The sequence below is a fragment of the Protopterus annectens genome, chromosome 3.part1, assembly GCF_019279795.1.
Source record: "Protopterus annectens isolate FY-2018-M chromosome 3.part1, PAN1.0, whole genome shotgun sequence".
Lineage (NCBI taxonomy): Eukaryota > Metazoa > Chordata > Ceratodontiformes > Protopteridae > Protopterus > Protopterus annectens.
The window spans coordinates 1,302,325,581-1,302,345,607 of NC_056732.1; the positions used below are offsets into that span (position 1 = coordinate 1,302,325,581).

The 20,027-nt window shown below is 44.6% G+C and overlaps 1 protein-coding gene across 1 annotated transcript in view; it reads left to right on the top strand.

Annotated features, from left to right (window-relative positions):
• Nucleotides 1-20,027, top strand: part of TMEM67 (transmembrane protein 67) — a 4,866,727-nt gene that overhangs the window by 1,054,921 nt on the left and 3,791,779 nt on the right. Inside the window, exon 8 of the mRNA XM_044066290.1 lies at nucleotides 9,717-9,803. Within this exon, the coding sequence (XP_043922225.1) occupies nucleotides 9,717-9,803 (87 nt within the window). The remainder of the gene's footprint in view (nucleotides 1-9,716; nucleotides 9,804-20,027) is intronic.

Genomic DNA, 20,027 nt, shown 5'->3' on the forward strand with positions numbered 1-20,027 from the left:
GTTGAGTGGGGTCTGATCACCTGTGGGATAGGTTTTCCATGGTGTTTATAGCAGAAATGAGTGCAATGGCCTATCCATTTAGAAATGGTTTGCTTTGAAATAGCCTTCCCCTCTGTCCCTGCAGCAAATACCACCAGCAGTTCAGATTTCTTTTGAGGTTTAGTCCTGTCCAAGTAGAATCTAAGTTGCCTGTGCACATCTAAGGAGTGCAGTATCCGTTCCCCTTTGTTCTCTGGATTAGGAAAGAAGGGTTGGCAAATGAATGGACTGATTAAGGGCCACACTGGATACCACCTTGGGCATGAAAGAGGGATTGGTCCTGAGGGACACCCTGTCCACATGAAAGATTATGAAAGGCTCCACTGCCATAAGGGTCTGTAATTCAGATGCCCTTTTTGCTGAAGTGATTGCTAAAAGGAAAGCTGTTTTCCAAGAAAGGAATTTAAAATCTGCAGTAGCAGCTGGCTCGAAAGGAGGAAGGGTGAGTTTCTCCAATACAAAGTTAAGGTCCCAGGCCGGAGTTGGAGCTCTCTTGGGTGGTCTTAAATTTTTGGCCCCTCTGAGGAACTGCTTGAGCAGTGGATGTGAGAAGAGGGGCGGTTCTGTGTTATAATGAGCTGAAATGGCTGAGGCATGAATTTTGATGGAGGAAAAAGACAGGTCCTTGTGAAGCATCTCAGTTAAGTATTGTAAAATCTGAAGTAAATTGGGCACTGCTGTGCTCATCCCTGGAGATTGCTTCCAGGCACAGAATCTTTTCCATTTTTCAGCATAAGATTTTCTAGTACTAGGCCTCCTTGCCTCTAAAATGATATCCATCACTGGTTTACTAAGGGATGGTCAAGGAGAGATTAGGTAACTAGCCAGGCAGCTAGGTTCAGTGTTTGAAGCTGAGGGTGCAGAATCTGGTTCTCCTGCTGAGACAATAGGGTAGGAATCTGAGGCAGGTGCCATGGGGCCAACAGTGACACACTGCGCAAGAGGGGGTACCAATGATGGCATGGCCAGTCTGGTGCAATCAAAATCGTCCTTGGTTTGTCTTGTTTGATCTTTAGTAGTACTTTGGAGAGCAGAGGCAGAGGAGGAAAGGCATAAACTGATAGGTTTTTCCAGCTGAAGGACAGAGCATCCACTTTCCAAGCTTGTTTGTGGGAAGTCCTTGTACAAATTTTGTCCAATTGGTAGTTCTGGGGGGAGGCAAACAGGTCTATATCTGGGCTCCCCCATTTGCTTGTTAACATGTTGAAAATCCTTGGTTCCAGTTTCCATTCGTGTGGGTCATTGTGGTTTCTGCTTAGTCCGTCTGCCAGCGTATTTAATTTTCCTGGCAGGAATTGAGCTTGTAGATGCACTTGGTAACTCAAGGCTCCACAATGCCATGGCTAGTCTGCAGAGGGGGTAAGAATGTGTACCCCCCTGCTTGTTTATGTACCACATAACAGTGGTGTTGTCCATCTTTGCCATTAATTGTCCTGGAAGAATGTGGTTCTTGAAGGCTGTTAGAGCATTCTGTACAGCTAACATTTCTTTTTGATTGATATGCAGGTGCATTTGACTTGGGTTCCATTTGCCCTGAATGCACTTCCCTGCCAGGTGAGCCCCCAATGCATAGTCCAATCCATCTGTTGTTAGGGTTTGGGTGGCAGGGGGCAGTGTGAATGATAGTCCCTTGTTTTGGTGGCAGGCCTCTGCCAACCAAAGGAACTCTAGGAGTAGGCAAGGTATGATAGGAATCATTGCTTCTAGATCCTGAGAATGTTGACACCATAGGCTTTTTAGATACCATTGTAGTTTCCTCATATGCAGTCTTTTATATGGAATTAGAAGAATGCAGGAGGCCATGAACCCCAAGGCTTGTTGTATTTGCCTTGCAGATAGCAGGGTTTTTGTGGCCACTTGTTTGAAGTAGGTTGTCAAATTAATTTGTTTCTCTGGCGTGAGGAAAGCCATCTGGGAAGTTGTATTCAAGCTTGCTCCCAGGAATAAAATTTGTTGACAGGGTACCAGGTGCGATTTCTTTTCGTTTATGGTGTACCCCCGACAAGTTAGCACCCTTTGTACAAAGGCCAGATGATTCAAAAGTATGTCCTGGCTTTCTGCCTGAATTAGACAATCGTCCAGATATGGGTATATTTGAATATTTCTTTGCCTGCAAAATGCAATGACTGGAGCTAGGCACTTTGTGAATACCCTGAGCACAGTAGATAAGCCAAAGGGCAGTGCAGAGAACTGATAGAGAGTGTAGCCTGCTTTGAAGCGTAGGCATTTTCTGCAAGATTCCCTGATTGGGATGTGCAGGTATGCTTCTTTCAAATCTAGTGTTGCCAACCAGGCATCTTTGCCTAGCATAGGAAGCGACTGGTGAAGAGTCAGCATCTTGAATTTTAGAATCACCAAAAAGGTGTTTAGAGTGGACAGGTCCAGGATAGGATGCCATGAATTGTCTTTTCTGGGTACCAGTAAAAGTCTTGAGTAGAAACCTTGTCCCTTTTCCTCTTCTGGTACCAGTTGAATAGCCCCTATGCTTAAGAGAGAGAATACTTGCTTTTGGGCCTCCGTCCACTGATTTGGGGGTAGATCTTCACAACCGCTTGGTGTTGGTAACATGTGGAAGTGAAATCTTTATCCTTGGGAAACTATATATAAAACCCATTTGTCCTGGGTAATGAGTTCCCAGTTCTTTGCAAGAAGAGCAATTTTTCCCCCCAAAGGGGCAGTCAGTTGAGAAGTGTTTGGAAGTTTTAAAAAGAAGTCATTGAGACAGTTTACCATAGGGGGAGTTTTATTCCTCCCAGATTTGGAAGTGGAGGTCCCCCACTGCTTAGTCCTGTGCGTACCCTAGGACTGAAGCCTGGATGTTCTGCTGGATCTGGGTTTGGACTGAGAAGGTCTGGAAGAGGCAGGAAAGGACCAATTCTTAGAAGGCCAATGCCTATTAAATCTTGGAGGTTGTACTTGTAAAAAAATCTTTAACAGTTTACATAGATTTAGCTTTTTCCTCCATCTTTTTAAGAACAACTTCTGCCTTGTTGCCAAACAGGCGGTCCTGATTTAAGGTAGCATCCAGTAATTTCGCTTTAACATGATCTGGCAAGGATTGCTCCTTAAGCCAGGCATGCCTTCTAAGTACAGACCCAGTTACAGCAGCCCTGCAAGATGCCTCTAGTGAATCAAAACCACATTGCAAAGTACGTTTTCCAACTTGTTCATAGATAGATACTAGGCTATCTGCCCGAAGGCATTTATAAGCCAAGCCAGAAAGTGTTGGCTTTCGCCACCCCCTTAGATTAGTTCCCTGTGCCTCTGTCCAGCAGAGCCACTAAAGTGACCCCCAAGGTAAACTTTCTGTTTCCCATCCACTTGTCAAGATTTCTTTTGAAGAGTGTTAGCGAGGAGCTCTGCCTAATGTAGATTGGGATCTTGTTCCAAAGCATGGGATGTCTCTGGGACAGGAATCTATCCCTCCAGCACATCCTATTTATTGTTGTGGTGAAGTTTTAAATCCCTAGAGCGTGTGGCTCGCGGGGATAAGTTTTTCTTTAGGTGGAGCATGTCCATCAATTCTGGGTTGGACATGGCCTTGTATGTCAGGCAGAGATCACCTCTGAGTAGGCGGTATGCAACCGAGTACAGCTGTAATTTCTTCAGTCGAGCTGCATTGGGCATATGTTTGAGGCCAGTGATCCTCTTGGTGAGGTACTTCTGTGGTCTTTCCAGTTGTTGTAGGTGTCTTGTGAGGTACTTCCCAAATGGGGCGTTGTACTCTATGATGGGTCTGATGAGTAGAGTGGCACAATGACCTCTTTTTGATCTGGATGCGAACTCTTTTGTGATTAGGTGGGCCACGTAGAAGGATTTTCTAACCACTTTGGCAATGTGATTATCAAAGGTGAGATTACTATCTACTTGGGTCCCCAGATCCCTTATTACGTCTTCCATATTTAGGGGACTACCACCTATGTGGTAGTTTGTGGGTTTTTTGTTTTTTCCAAAGGGAATGACTATGCACTTTTTGGCATTTAGCTTGAGGCCATGATTTTGACACCCGGTATCCGTCTCAGTGAGACCCTTTTGGAGGATGTCTGTGTCAGCCGGAGAGTCAATTATAGCCCCTAGTTTGCAGTCTTCTGTGAACTTGGTCAGCTACAGTCCTCCTGTGCTTGCCTGTACCTCTGAGAAGTATATGCCGCACAGGAGGGTTCCTAGGACTGAGCCCTGGGGAACTCCACTTGTAACCAATTTAGAGTCGGACCTAGCTCCCGCAACTCTCACCATGTGGGTTCTGTCTGTGAGCCAGTTGGCAAACCATCTTGTGACGTAGGGGTTTATGTTCAGGCTGGTGAGCTTGTCTATAATACCAGAATGGGGAATGATGTTGAATGCCTTTGCGAGGTCTAGGTAGGCTGTGTACCACCTTTCCCTCATCTGTAGCCTTTGTAACTGTATCAAAGTCCACCAGGTTTAGGAGGCATGATCTGCCCTTAAAGCCGAACTGGGTAGGGTCCAGTGTTTGGAGGTTCCCAATGTCTCTGTTAATGAGTTCCATGATGATGCGCTCCATAGCCTTGCAGACCAAGCTAGTCAGGCTTATAGCGCGATAGTTCCCAGGGTCTGTTGTGGCTCCACCTTTGTGGAGCGGAATAACCGCTGCTGTGCACCACTCTATGGGTACGTAGCCTGTGGAGAGGCTGAGTTTGAACAGTGTGTTTAGGTGAGGGGTTAGTTCGTCTTTGAGCTTGTGTAGGACGCAGCCTGGGACACCGTCCAGTCCCATTGATGCTGTGTTTTTGTCTTTGGAGAGGGCTGTTTTAATCTGAGTGTCTTCGATTTCAGGGACTCCACATTCTTCTGATATGGTTATGGGCCAGCTTGGGGGTGAGAGGGGGGTGAAGTTTGCACTGAACCTGTCTGCCAGGATGTTGGCGATATTGGTCGGTTCAGTGTATTTTGTGCCATTCTGCACTAACTCCAAGCAGATCTGAGAATTGCCGCTTAGATTCTTGACATAGCTAAAGAATGCCTTGTGGTCATCTTTGGAGTCCTTGGCAATTTTTCTTTCAAAGCTCACCTTAGATGATTTTATGAGGGATTATAGTTTTGTGCTGATACTGATCAGGGATGTCTTCCCTTCTTGGGATTTTACTCTTTTCTGTACTAGTTTCCTCCTATTGTATAGCTTGTTTATGGCAGGAGTCCACCAGACTGGTTTCCTTTTCTTGGAGGAGTGAGTCTTGGTTTTGCTTGGGATAGCATGATCCATGCATTCTTGTAGGTGCCCATAGAATGCATTAGTAAATAATTTTGCAGCTTGGACAGCGTTATCCTTCAGCATGGGGGCTTTGAAACTTTCCACCTCGGTTTTAAGTAACATGAAGTTTGCTTTTGAAAAGTTTTTCACGGTGGTTTTCTTGTCCGGGGGTGGGAGCGGAATGTGGATATCCAAAGTGATTTTTTATGGTCAGATCTAACCAGCGATGGGTTGACCTGTGGTGTGGAACACCGGTCGCCCATGTTGATGATGACCAGGTCCAATATGTTGTCACCTCTGGTGGGAGTGTTGGCCAGTTGAACCAGGGTGTTTGAGTTTATAAATTCTAGGAAATGTTGGGCAAGGGAGTTAGTACTTAGGTAGTTCTCCCAGTTAATGTTTGGATAATTGAAATCACCCAGTATTAGGGTGTTTGGTAGGACCTTTATGTTTCCCAGCGTTTCCAGGAACGCGGACTGGGGGTCCTGGGACATGGTGGGTGATCTGTAGCAAGCTACAATTTGAATTGCAGTTTTGCCCATTGTTAGTTGCACGTGGATGATCTCTGAAGCATCGTGCTGTGCCACTAACCTGGAGGTGTGGGTAACCTGGAGGTGTGGGTATCCTTGATGAATATGGATACGCCCCTGCCTTTTGTATTTTGGTTTGGGTTCTGTGCCAAAATGTATGGTATGGGTTGTAGCCTGGTAGTGCTGGGGTGCTCTCTGGAGCCTTAAACCAGATTTCTGTTACTGCACATATATCATTTTTCTCCATACTGAGGAGTGCCTCGATTGCGTGCATTTTGAGGTTCAGACTTCTGGCACCGAGTAGCACTACCCTCAGTTTTTTACTTGTGCTATTTACGGCGGTAGGTTTGTCTTTTGAGCCTTGCCTAAAAAAGACACTATGGGGGTGGCAAGAGCCTTGGCCAGTATTCGAAAGCCTAAGGGTGATAGGTGCCAGCCATCTCTAGCGAAGCAGTGTGGCTTGTCGAGCATGAGATCCCAGGCGGACAGACACTGGATCCCCTTTGAATGACACCAGAAACTTAGCCAGTTGTTGAAATTGAGATTTTTTTCTTTATACCCTGGTATCATTCTTGGTGAGGGCAGGATGCTACTCAGGTTCAGGGTCATACCGACCTGGGCTACGTGATCAGAGAATGCTTCCATGTTTCTTTTCATGTAGTCCCGAGAGGTACAGCTTAAGGCATTCACACCAACATGGACAATGACAGAGTCATATTTGTACTTGTTCTGTAGTGACCTGAGTGCTTGTGTTATGTGGCGGATCCTGGCGCCCGACAGGCAGCTAACAGTAACCTTCTCCTTATTCAGCCTAGTGAGTGGGACATCAGTGTGCCTGACTATAGAGTCACCTATTACTAGTATGTTGGGTATGTTATTTTGCCTTAAGGGCTGTGATTGCATGGCACACTGGTTTTGTGAAGTATGTGTTTCATGGTTTGTGTTGGGGGGGTGGAGGTTGCTTGGATGTTTGCTTTGGAGGTCTCTGTTGGTTTTGCAGATTTTTATTTAGAGCCTCCGAGTATGTTTTCATGTATCCATGTGTGTTTTTTTCCAGTGCTGCTTTAATGGGTTTATGTGAGACTGGTGGTGTGATGCAAGTATTTCCCTTCTCCTCTTGACTGTCTGATCCAGTCTTGGGTTGAGAGAGCTTAGCCTCCAGTTTGGCTGTATAATTGAATCTCTTGCATGTATTAGTGTTTGGTGGTAGGAGGAGGGGGTTGTCTGTGTACATGAGGCAGTTGTAACATTGCCTCAAAATGCCCAGACTCACCATTTGGACTGGAGAGTACACCTGAAACTGCCCTTTGGACATGCCTGGATAGTTACAGTGAACTGTTTTACTGGATGGCTGGTAAGGTCGAATAGAAAGTTTTGTCCTTCTGTACAGTACAGGAGGGTCTAGTGCTCGGGTTTATAAGTGCTTGCTACAAGTTTTGAGTAAGTGCCAGGCTGAGAAATGAGTGGCTTGAGTGTTTAAGTTGAAAGTTTGTCTAGTTCCAAGGGAAAAATTGAAGGGAGACTTTGTAGAGCCAGGGATAGTTTTACCCTAGCTAACCGGCGCTGCCCGTTGTGCAAATCTGGGCAAATATGGTATTTATAGGAGGGAAATGAAAGAGAGCGAAATTAGCCCAAAATGGCCAATAAACTACAAATTTCTGGGCTGAAACCACTCCTCTGGGGACAGACAGGCTGCTCAAAGCTCCCCTCTCTCACAGGTGAACAGAGAACTTCCTTCTATCCAAGTAAGGTATGGGCAAACACAGAGATTTGTAACACAGCCCTGAATTCGGCACTAACCTGAAAACTGGACTATACTAGCTTAGAACGGCGGGAAACAAGCATGCATATATATATATATATATATATATATATATATATATTTTTTTTTTAGAAAATAAAGCAGATACACTTAAAAACCCCTTTAAATGCACAGAAAAGGATACTTATTGTTATATATTGCAGATCAGAGTTGTAGTCAATGCCACTAGTAATAAAGTAGGAAGAAACACAAATACAGTAAAAGCAGATGAATAAAGTACAATATATATATATATATATATATATATATATATATATATATATATATATATATATATATATATATATATATATATATATAAAACAATAGAAAACAAACTGATTTAAACAAGTTACCCATCAGCAGAATGCATTAAATTCTGTAAATCCTTATTTTCAGCACAATCAGGAATCAACATAATTTTCTGTTTAAGCAATCCAATAATATGCTGCTGATACTTTAACATATGAAACTGGCAGTTTAAGGCCTTAATGGCCAAAGTTGCAGAAGTGTATACCTTCTTACCCCATCTATCCAGCGCCCAGGAGTTTCTATCAGAGGGGGTAGGGATTTTTGGCAGTTACTACTAGCTTTAATGCCCTTGGGTCCCTGAGAAATGGTCTCAGGATCCGCAGTAGGATTTTTGAAAAGGAACTTGAGAGTCAGGAACCCTGTAATATCTATCAGGTTTTCTGGGAGCAGGAGGTAAAGAGTCAGGGGCCAAGCTAGATTCCGAAAAGACATCATCAACAATGTCTAGTACAGGAGGTATGGCTAAAGGCCTGTGCTGGGGTATGAGTAAGAAATCTCTAAGCCTCTTTAGAATTAGAGAAATCCTGACTTTCCCAATGAAAATGCTCCCTGAGAGTATGCAAGGTTTCACCAGAAGAGAAATCCTCTTTTGGGGGGGGGGGAGGAGCAGAGGGAATAGACACCTTAGCATCAGAATTCTCATAGGTAGATAAGGGTAAATCCTGGTCATCAGAGGAAACAAATTTCAGAATCCTGGTCAGAAGTATCATAAGCAAACTCAGTCCTAGGTCTCTTAAGAGGGGGAAAGTTGGCTTCCCCTGATTAAAGTAATAGGGTCTTCAGCCATTCTTATTTGTTTTTTAGGCATGGAGGTCTGACCATGCGGTCTGGGCATCGGTTTTCTAGGCATGGTTCGAGTTTTAGCCCTTGAAGAAGATGGCGTCTGTTTAATATGCAAGTCATTAGGTCTGAATACACCCTCAGAAGCCGGTGCCTGCACAGTGGCTCTGGACCCATCCAAGGTAGAGACATCCACAGGTTCCACAGTTGAAGCATCTCGCTGCATACCAGACTCCGAATGGGTCTCAGTAGAGGCCTGCGAATCTGAAGTAGTGGGTATGGGTGTCAGGGGCTGCGAAAGCACCTCACTGAGTACCAGCGAACTTGCGACTGGCTTAGGAGAAGCGTCATCGGCAGCTTTGGACCTAGGCGGCCTGTCTATGTCTTTATCTTTGCGTTTTTTCAGAATGTCGGTAGTCGGATGGCTTACCGAAGACATATCAGGATAATTGAACGAGCACCAAAATATGTAGAGATGGACTACAAACATTATGGTAAGTACATAACTTCTTTTTTAGGTATATTGCAACAGTGATTTCAGTCATGTTAAAATACAGTTGCATAGGAATTTTCCATAACAATAGGTATCATACTGGTCTCTGTTGTATTATTCCATCCCACCCTCCATCTCCTCTTTTCTTCCTCACTTCAACCTTCCTGTCCACCTTTGCTTTAACCTCTGCTCTGTTACATAGGAACCAGGGGAGTTTTCTTACCAGTTTGAGCTACACCCCTCCAAGCTGACCAGTCTCCTTTCTTTATCTTCAGCTCGCTGGCTTGAAGATAATAGTCTGCGGATCCACGCTCGTGCATCCATCTGTATACCCCAAGGCATACAAGATGAGATCATGTGTGAGATATACGACCTAGGGAAGTAAAGCTTTGGTACCCTGGCCAGACATCTGTGGTGACAACCCATATGTTAGGAATACCACAACAGCGATCAGCAGGACATCTACTGTTATGGTTAAGTTCTTAAGAAACTGAACTTACACCGAGCAAAATTGTTTTATGTATTTATTTGCTTTTTTTCTTTGTCTTACAGAACTCAAGACTGGAGTTTGTTGTAGCTAAATATGGTGTTAGAGGAAATTTTCTTCAGCTGCAAAATGTTAGAGGTGGCACTTTGCAGGTAAAGTTTTATGCAATTTATAGGTTGTTCATAGTGACAGCTAACCTTGCCAATGTGTTCTCTTAACTTTAACTGAGTGAATATTATATTGTTGTAAAGGTATTTTACTTACTTTTGCTTCTACTTTATAAATGTTTATTATTAATATTACAGGGTCATCAGAAACCAAATTAATTGAAAGTTTTCTGCTTGGTGAACTCTTGCTTTTTTTTTTTTTTTTTGTACATTCCTTGAGCATCAGGCCAAATATTTTCCCCACTGTTTGCTAGCCCTCATGCTTCTTTCCAGTGAGTGTGTGTGTGTGTGTGTGTGTATATATATATATGTGTGTGTGTGTATATGTCTATTTGTATGAGTATATCTTCATTTATCAAAAAAACATAACGAGTATTGACATACAACTGATTAGTGCCAGCTCTTCAAGAAAACCAAAATACCAAAACCCAAAATATTAGAAAAAAAATTGCAAAAGGAAAACAAACACCCTAGGTTTGTGATCTCTTAACCAAAAGCCTACCAGAAATTCAGATATACTTTGCCTGAATAGTGGTGATGTTATGGAAAGGGTTTTCTTAAGGTAAGGTGTAAGATAAGGTTAGATGAATTAGTAAGGATGGGCAGGTGGGCTTCACATCCTTCCTGATGAATGTTAACAACCCCGCCCCTAACTCCAGTCCTACACCATAACTTAGAAAAAAACCCTTTCCATAACACTCCCACTACACAAGGCACTCGGGCACACAACTGCCACACTGCACAGATGCACAGCACTAAAACTATTCCATTTACTAGCTCTTGCTCTAACCTTAACCGACAAAACATTTGCAGGTGTATTCATTCCCTTAATTCCAAAACATTCAGTATATCCAGAAGATTTGGCATTAAGACAGACACCCAGTTGCCTTAACCTAAAGCATCTCCCATGCACAACATCAACATATCAGCATTACAGAATTCTGCAAACCATATACTTGATGAAACCAACATTCATCAAAAACACACAGCATTTTAGTCTGTCATTGAAAAGCTGCACTTAGATTAAATTGCATCTGTGTGTGTGTGTATATATACATATATATATGTATATATGTCCTTCAGCTGCAGAATGTTAGAAAAGCTCACTCAGACTCTGCAGTGACTACGGGGAGGGAAAGTTTAGTTTGTTTTTCCTTATATTACTTTCTTAGTATTTGTATTGCTTTGTGGATTTATTTTGTTTTGTGTATTGTGATGTACTTTCATTGCACTATGTTTTCATTGTGTTCTGTTTTCTACTGCATATTTAAACTAGGAAAGCAACTAAAGCTGTGTTTCATGTGAGTTGCATAGAAACTTAAATTTCCCCACCCACCTTCACCCTTTTGCTGTTGTGTTTTTAAAGTCACTATCCCTCTAGTTGCCCAACCTTTGTTAATCTAACCATGTAATTCCTTCCCTCTCATCTTTCAGTGGTTGTTTTCAGTATGCACGAAATTATCATTTTGCAAAGTCAACCCCCAGCTATTTTTAGTCATTGGCCCTGCCACTAGATTCCATCAAACCAGAATAATAAGTACCCCCCAACCAATCTATCTTGCGTTTTTAAAATTAGTGGCTCTCCCCTTAGACCGCTAAAGCTTGAATTATTCCCAATTTCATATCTAACTGTTTAGTGCACATTGCAGCACTTAGAATATTAACCCATTTTACCTTTAAAATTTGCAACATCTGATCCAAGACTACCAGCCATTGTAGTGCCCACATTCTGCCTCTCAGTAATCATGTGTTTGGTGCTTCTGTTTTGCACCTGGTGAAAGAAGGAGCGTAGGAACATTATTTCTTGAAGACTACTGATAACCAGAAAGCCTGAAAACTGCAGCCAGCTTGGAATGTGTGCTGTTTCTCTCCTGGTGAGAGAAGGAGCAGAAGGCATTGATTTCTGACTTACTGTGATTGGGCAGTAAGCGTCTATGTGAGAATTAACTGATCAGTCTGGTGGTTGTTCAAGGCATCTATACCATGAAAAGGCTACAGGCATGCAGATCACTGCATCATCTGGGACAAGACTGTTAATCACCAAAGAGCCCTGTGGCTTGCTTTTCGTCTGGGATTAGTGATGCTGTTTTGCTTCTGGTGAGAGAAGAAGCAAAGGGTGCACTGTACCTCAGCAGCATGGTGAGACCAGCAGCAGCCAGGAAGTAACCAATTAAGTGAATCCCTGCTATTCATCATTCTTGACAAAGCAAATTATTTTTTTAGTAAATACTGCTTAATTAACTACTCTCTAACCTAACTACAGAATATCTCCCTAAATATTTCTTACATAATTCAGTGTCAGATTTAGTAGTTTCCCCTCAAGTGTTTATCAGTGTCCTGTATAGATGTAGTCACTTTGAGCTGACATTTTTCCTTTAAAAAAAACTTGAAATTTCACCAATACGTAGTTGCACACAAAGCGGCACCTAGTTTGCATAGGGACAGTCACTGTCCCCAGAGTTACAAACCAGATAGATTTGACTTTATTCTACATTCTCACCGCAACTGTCTAATCATTATAAAAGGGTCTGTTGATATGGATATGAACTTTCCCATTATTTCCATTACCAGCTTGGTGGATATGGACATCTCATGGCAATGTTGAAATTGCCCTCATGTTTATTGCCAACCAGCTAATTCTCAAACAAACTAATATGGTATGTGAGAGATGTATTTACACACTGTCACTGGAGGCAAAGCTCTCATTTAAAAACACTTCTGATGTCATTCAGGTTGACAGTAGTACACATACACTACACCCATCACACACACAGTGCAAATTAGACACACTTAGCTGAAGCATTTAAGTGTAACTTTCCTAAACACCAAAGACTTCCTAGACAAAGCCATGGTGTCATTCAAAATGGGGGGGGGGGTCAATATTTGTCATCATAGAAGGAAATGGTCAACAGACCAAGTTTCTTTGTTAGAGATGGTCTACATCATTCCCCTTTAGGCTTTTGAATATTAATTAAAACATTGTCCTCCCCCATAGTGCCTTTTTTAGGTAATGCTAAACTGAAAATGCTTCTGAGATAGCACATCAAAACCAAGAAAATCCTAAGGTCTTAGTGTTAAATGCTAGGAGTGCCATTGCCTACAAGCTCTCCTCTTCCTAGAGAATGTTGACATCTGTGCACTCACCGAGATATGGTTTAAAGCCGTGGAGAACACCCTGACAATACAAGGGTATAATGTTTTCCACACATTTAGACCAGCTAGTACACAGGCAGGGACTAAAAGTGGATGCGTCGTGATTTACGTAAATAAAATAAATATACCTCAAAGCTGGCCAAACGAGATGATGGACTTGAGCTTCTCCATGTTCAAATCACCATAGGCAGAATTTGATACCACTTACTTGCAAGCTGTAGGTCCCAATCTGTGACCCAGGAAACAAAATGTATTTAAACTTAATGGAAACATTCACCATCTGACCTAATACCATATTCATGGGTGACTGTAATTTCCCCACTATTAACTGAGAATCATATATATCACCAAACATGCCATTGCATAGGTTCCTGAATCTTGTGAACACAAACTCCATTGACTAGATCATTAGTACAATGACTAAGGAGGGAGACATACTGGAGCTGGCCCTCACTAATATGGAAGAACACTGCACACCCCCTAGTGTAATGTCCTCTTTGGTAAGATCAGACCACAAAATAGTCTACTTTGAAGTAAAAAAACCCAGAACCCCAGCTAACCCTGGAATGTTTAGGAAGTATTCTAAGGATAACTTGCTACTGTTAAGTGATAACTTGACAAAATTTCAAGCCCCCTAAACCCTGAGAACACTGCAGCCTACATAAAATTATTCACAGAAACCCTATACAAGCAGGCTAAATAGCTATATAGAGGCAGCTGTACCCACCAGGAATAAGTACAATACTGACTCAAAAAACAAGCCATGCTGATGGAATAGGGTGTATATTAGGTCATCGTAACGCTGTTATATCGAACGGCTTTTCATCGATCCGTAAAAGTCGAACTCTTATAATAGCGAACACCCGAATGAGTGATTTCTTTTCCTGGGAAAGAAACCGCTTGACCATCCTTGTGAGTTTGCCCTTTTCCCCACTGAAGTGCGATCTCGGACTTGGTATATTTAGTAAGCGAGGTGTGGAGGTTGAAGCCCCCCACTTTATGTTTAAAGTAGTGTGTAGTTCATGGTAGGGCTAGCGATTTCTTTCCCAGGGAAAGAATTCACTCATTCGGGTTTTCTGTATTATAAGAGTTTGACTTTTACAGGTCAATGAAAAGCCGTTCAGTATGACGGCTTTTCAATAACGTAATATAGACCAATGGAATCAATATCATCAATAGGATGTATACTTCTTCTAGGCCATTCGCCGGTTCTCAGTGAGGCACTTTCGCAGCCCCTGACGACCGCTACTTTAGAGCCGCAGGCCGATACCGACTCCCACGTGGAGTCAACCAGGCCTACAGAAACTCAAGGTATTGGACCTTCAGAAACCAATCCCTCAGATGGGTCCAGAGCCGCTGAGCAGGCATCTGCTTCTGAGGGTGTTTTCTGGCCTACACAATTATATGTTAAAACTACTTCAGCTTCAAAGGCAAAGACTAAAGCAGCTTTAAAGACAAAGAAACAAGTACAACAGCCCCATGGACAGGCCTCCATGCCTAAAAAACAGATGCTCAAAATTGCCGAAGACCTGATTACTTTGATCAGGGGTTCTCGTCCCCCTCCTGACAAGAGGCCTAGGCAAGAGGTAGAATATGAATCTTCAGATCAGGTTTCCATTTCATCTGATTCCTCTTCTGATCAGGAATACTCTCTTCCTCCTCATGAGGATTCTGATGCTGAAGAATCTATCCCCTCAGCTTCTCCTCCTGAGGATTATTCTTTTGGGGAAACATTGCATACCATGAGGGAGCATTTCCACTGGGAGAGCCAAGATTATTCAGAATCTAAGAACAGGCTCAGAGACTTTCTTTTACTGCCTCAGCACAGGCCCCTGGCTATTCCACCTGTGGTAGACATTGTAGATGATGTGTTTTCAGAGTCCATTCTGACTCCTGACTCCTTACCTCCAGCTCCTGTTAAGCCAGACAGATACTACAGGGTTCCAGACTCCCACAGATTTATTTTTAAAAACCCTGCTGCTGACCCAGAAACTATCTCTCAGGGTCCCAAGGGGGTCAAGGCTTCCACTGCAAAAAATCCTACCCCCTCTGACAGAGATTCCAGGGCACTGGACAGATGGGGAAAAAAGATTTACACTTCTGCTACCTTGGCTATAAGGGCTTTAAATTGTCAGTTTCATATGCTTAAATAACAGCAATACATTATGTCACTGCTTAAACAGAAAATGTTGACAAATTCTGAATGTGCAGGAAATAAAGAAATGCAGGATTTATTGCATGCAGCTGAACAAGTTGGAAAGCATACTTTACAATGTGGTTTTGATTCTTTGGAGACCTCCTGCAGAGCCGCTGTTATAGATTCTGTCAGCAGGAGGCATGCTTGGTTAAAAGAACAGAATCTGCCTGATCATGTTAAAGCAAAATTATTAGATGCTCCATTACAGCATGATACCTTGTTTGGTGTTAAAAGCAGAAGAGGTGTTAAAGAAAATGGAGGACAAAGCCAAATCTATGCAAACAGTCAAGGATTTCTTGCAGGTACAGCCTCCAAGATTTAGCAGACACTGGCCTACAAAGAATTGGTCCTTTCCAGTGTCAGACACTCTAGAGGCAGATCCCAGCCCCATGGCTCATACAGGTCTAAACAATGGGGTGCTTCTACCTCCAAAAGCGGAGAAGACAAATCACAGCCATACAGAAAGCAGTCCCAATGACTTCCCCCTGCCAGCGCCAAGCACTTATCATGTTAAGTTGTCTGTCTCACCTTCATTCTTGCTGGTTGGGTTCGGAGCCGATCCTCGGCTCCGACTTGGCCATCTTCAAAAGCTCGAGAGCTGCTTACTGGCTCGAGGCCACTCTATATCCCATGATGCCTGGTGCTAGATACACAGATCTCATTTGCCGCTTCTGCTGCGAGGTTGTTCTACTGGCTCAGGTCGTATAAAACTTTATTATCGTTGTTTCTTGTCATAAAACTGTTGGTTTTAGTGTACAGTTAATCGTTTAGATAAAACTTTTGTATTGTAGCTAATCTCATTCTGAATCCTTGTCACTTCCCCTCAGAAACTCGTTTTAATTAGAGAGTTTCCCCTCCCCCTTTCTCTTCCATTCATTACCTCTGAAAGGTTTTCCGTTTAAGTTAGAGGATAACCTTTTCTCTCTCTCTCTTTCCCTTAAAAGAATTTTTTTTTAATCACTGTTAGCTAGTTTAGTGATAGTTAACTATAGTTTCCGTTGTAGCAGTGCAGATATAACCTTGCTTGTAGTTTTGGTTGTGGTAACTGTAGTGTGTATTTTTTGTGGTTAGTTACCTTAACCTTTCTGTGTGTGTGTTTCCTTGTTCCTTGGTTTTCTTTCAGGATGTCCAAAGATCCTAAGCCGTCCGGATTCAAGAAGTGTGACTCGTGCTGTCAGAAGATGTCTCTGACAGATGGTCGCACTTCTTGTGTTTATTGTCTGGGCACCATGCACCTGCAGGACTCTTGCTCGATTTGCCATGCATTCAGTCCAAGAGTCCTGCAGGAGCGCAAAAACAAATTGATCCTGAGGGGTTTGCTTAAGCCCCAAGATTCACCGGCTAAGGCTCGGCCTGTGAAATCTTCCAGGCCACCTAAACCTTCGGCTCCCAGTACGGCGCTGTAGTTGGGTGAAGCTGTACCATCTATCTCAGCTCCGGCTGGAACCGATGTTCCTCCCTCCCAGTCAGCTCTGACACGTTCCTTGGAGCCGTCTGAGAGTCTAAAAAGATCTAGGTCTCCTTCTCTGGAGTCGATACGTTCGGCTCCGAGATCACCTCTGCTCCAGTTGGAGCGTAGTCATCGCTCATCCCACTCTTCTCGGTCCTCAAGACTTTCAGACCATGACTTGGAAAGAGTGGTCAGTAGACTCTTAAAATCACAGGCCCTAGCTAAAATGTTGTCCAGCCCCCCTCATCAGGTGTCGGCTCCGTCCACGTCTGTAGATATTCCTCCTCCGACTCATCCTTTGAGCCGGAGTTCATTGGGGTTCGTGTCGTGGAACCATCGGCGCCGATACCTTTTCCTTAGGTTCCGTCGTCTGCTCCGATCCCTTCCATGGTACCGTCCCTGGAGTGATCTGGGCGCCAGGACTCCCTCGTTGGCTTCGAGGGGCGAGTGGCATCAGACCCTTGTCCGACCCCGCTTTTCCCCTCGGGGCTTTGGCTCAGGTGAGCTCGGCTCCCACATCTGCCTCGGAGCCATCCCCCTCAGTGCGGAGAAGGATTCTGGTTTCTTCGGAACCGGAGCCCTTTCTGCGTCTGGGCAGGGATGCCTTCGAGGTGATGAGGAGTGTACTGGCCCCCGAGTCAGTCCCACGATCGACCCCATCGGCACCTCCCCCTATGGTGCCTGCGTCAGCCTTTGCCCCTCTTCCAGATCCCAGGCGTGGGGATCCAGCGCTCCAGGGCACCCCTTTGGGTGTATCTTCCTCTTCCGAGGCCTCTCCTGATCATTCAGAGGAGCCACCTCGTAAGAGGAAATGCAAGAGGAAGCATGTTGACTCCCCTGAGTCTGTCACATCAGATACCGACTTAGCGGATTCGGAAGGGTCCCCAAAATCCCCCTCTGAAGATGTCTCCTTCTCAGACATCCTTGAGATGCTTAGGCAGAGGGGGAACTGGACTGCCCTAAGCCCTTCCGAGGATGAGTCAGTATTCCTGGACACGTTTGGATCCCGACCTTCCACCTCCTGGGTGTCTCCGCCTTTCCGACCCACTGATGACTGTGGTGGCTCGGAAGACGTGGTCAGCTCCAGACACAGTGGAACCGACCCCCAGAAGACCTGCAAACTTCATAACTGCACCACAGGACAAACAGTTTTTGACCAAAGGTGTCCCCGTTGATGCCATGGTGGTAGCGGCGGCCACAAAGGAGGAGTTGGCAGAAACTTCATCTGTCTATCCCCCTAACAAGGAGTCCAGGACGATGGACAGATATGGGAAGAGGATGTTCTCTTCAGCGACCTTTTTCATGAGGTCCTTGAATTATTTGTGCCACTTTGCCCGTCTTCAAAGGGATCTCCTTAAAGAGCTTGGAGATACCCTCCAAGATCCATCAGCTGAGAGGGCCCAGGCTAAGGCAGCCTCCCAGCTGCCGACTCTTAATTCAGTGGTGAACTCCTCCATGAGGCTCATTTCTTATGCAGCTGATGGTGCGAGTAGAGCCGCAGGCATAGGCTTTGCCCTAAGGAGACACGCTTGGATGCAACTATGTTACTTTGCATAACCTTTCAGTGTGTCTTTCACCAACACTCCCTTTGATGGTTCCTCTCTCTTTGGATCACAGGTGAAGGACACCCTTACCAGGTGTGAGCAGGAAGGCAAGACTCTCTCTGCCGTAGGAGTCCGTTTTTCAACTTCTTCCAGACCATAGCCAAAGGGTCAGAAGAGTGGAAAGATGTGGTTCCGGAAATCCTAGGGAGCCTTGCCGGACACATGTGGTGAGTTCCCATCCAGGGGCAGAGGAGGGAACAATAATAGATGCCGCCCTCATTGCAGAGGGGGTCCGCAAAATTAGGGCAGCAGAGAATCCTTCTCTTAGAAGCCCTTCCAGCATCTCTGGAGGCAGTCGGGGGAAGATTATCGCTGTACCCAAGAGCCTGGCAAGACATAACACAAGACAAATGGGTACAGTCTGTTATATCCAGAGGCTACAGAATTCCCTTTGTTCACACCCCCTTAAAGTTAAACAAGTCCCTTCCAGACATTCCACCCAATCTAAGGGATCAAGCACTTCAACAAGTTTCAAAACTGCTAAGAAAAAGGGCCATTCAGCAAGTCCCAGCAGACCAACAAGATCCGGAATTTGCTCAAGGTTCTTTTTGGTACCAAAAAAGACAGGGGACTGGAGACCCATTCTGGATCTCAGCAGACTGAACAAGTCTGTAGAAAGAACGAAGTTTCGGATGGTCACGCTACAGGCCATTTTACCCTTCCTGGGTCAGGACAATTGGATGTGCTCTATAGATCTTCAGGATGCGTACTACCACATCAAAATGGACAGACGCTCCAGAAGATTACTTCGCTTCCGGCTGGGAGCCAGCCATTATCAGTTCAGAGCTCTGCCCTTTGGTCTCACCACAGCCCCCAGGGTGTTCACCAAATGTATGGCAGTAGTTACCGCTCACCTGAGACGGCAAGGATTCCAGGTGTTTCCATATCTAGATGACTGGCTCTTCACTGCTACCACCAGGCATCACCTTCAGCAAGCCAGAGACTGCACTATTGAGACTTGCTCCAGGCTAGGTATCACAATAAATTTTGAAGCATTTGCATTGTCGCCCTGTCAATCTGTCACCTTTATAGGCGCAAATTTAAATACCAAAGACATGTCAGCGAGCCTTCCACCAGACAGGGTATTAGTGATTCGTCAACATGTGAAGGTTTTATTAGCATGCAGAAGAATTTAAACCAGGTTTGTCCTCCAAACTCTGGGTCTCATGGCAGCAGCGATCATACTTGTCCCTCTAGCTCGTTTTCACATGAGGATTCTCCAGTGGCTTCTTTTCACCCAATGGTCCTTCCAGCAGCTTCCCATGTCTTACATGATTATGATCACAGAAGCATGCAAAAAGCACCTTGCGTGGTGGGATGGTCTCCACATCAGTGTCCCACGGCAGACCATTTTTACCCCCCCCCCTCCAGTTGCTCCGGTGACCACAGACGCCTCCCTGATTGGCTGGGGGGGGGCATTATCAGGGCAGAACAGTCCAAGGCACCTGGCAACCTCATGAGTACCATCTGCATTTAAACGTCTTGGAGATGAGGGTCGTGCTCTTAGCGTTGCAAGCTCTTCAGGACTCTCTTCTTACTGGGACCATTGCAATTCAAATGGACAATGTCAGTAATGTGGTACATCAACAAGCAGGGCGGAACCAGGTCCTACCCTTTATGTAGAGGAGCACTCAGACTCTGGCAGTGGGCGATCTCTTCACAACGGTTTCTGATCGCAATGCACATCCCTGGGAGGTCCAACGTCATAGCAGACAAGCTGAGCAGAGCAATTCTCATGCCTCACGAGTGGTCTCTGAATCAGGTAGTTGCGGACCAAATCTTCCGCAAATGGGGCCAACCTTGCT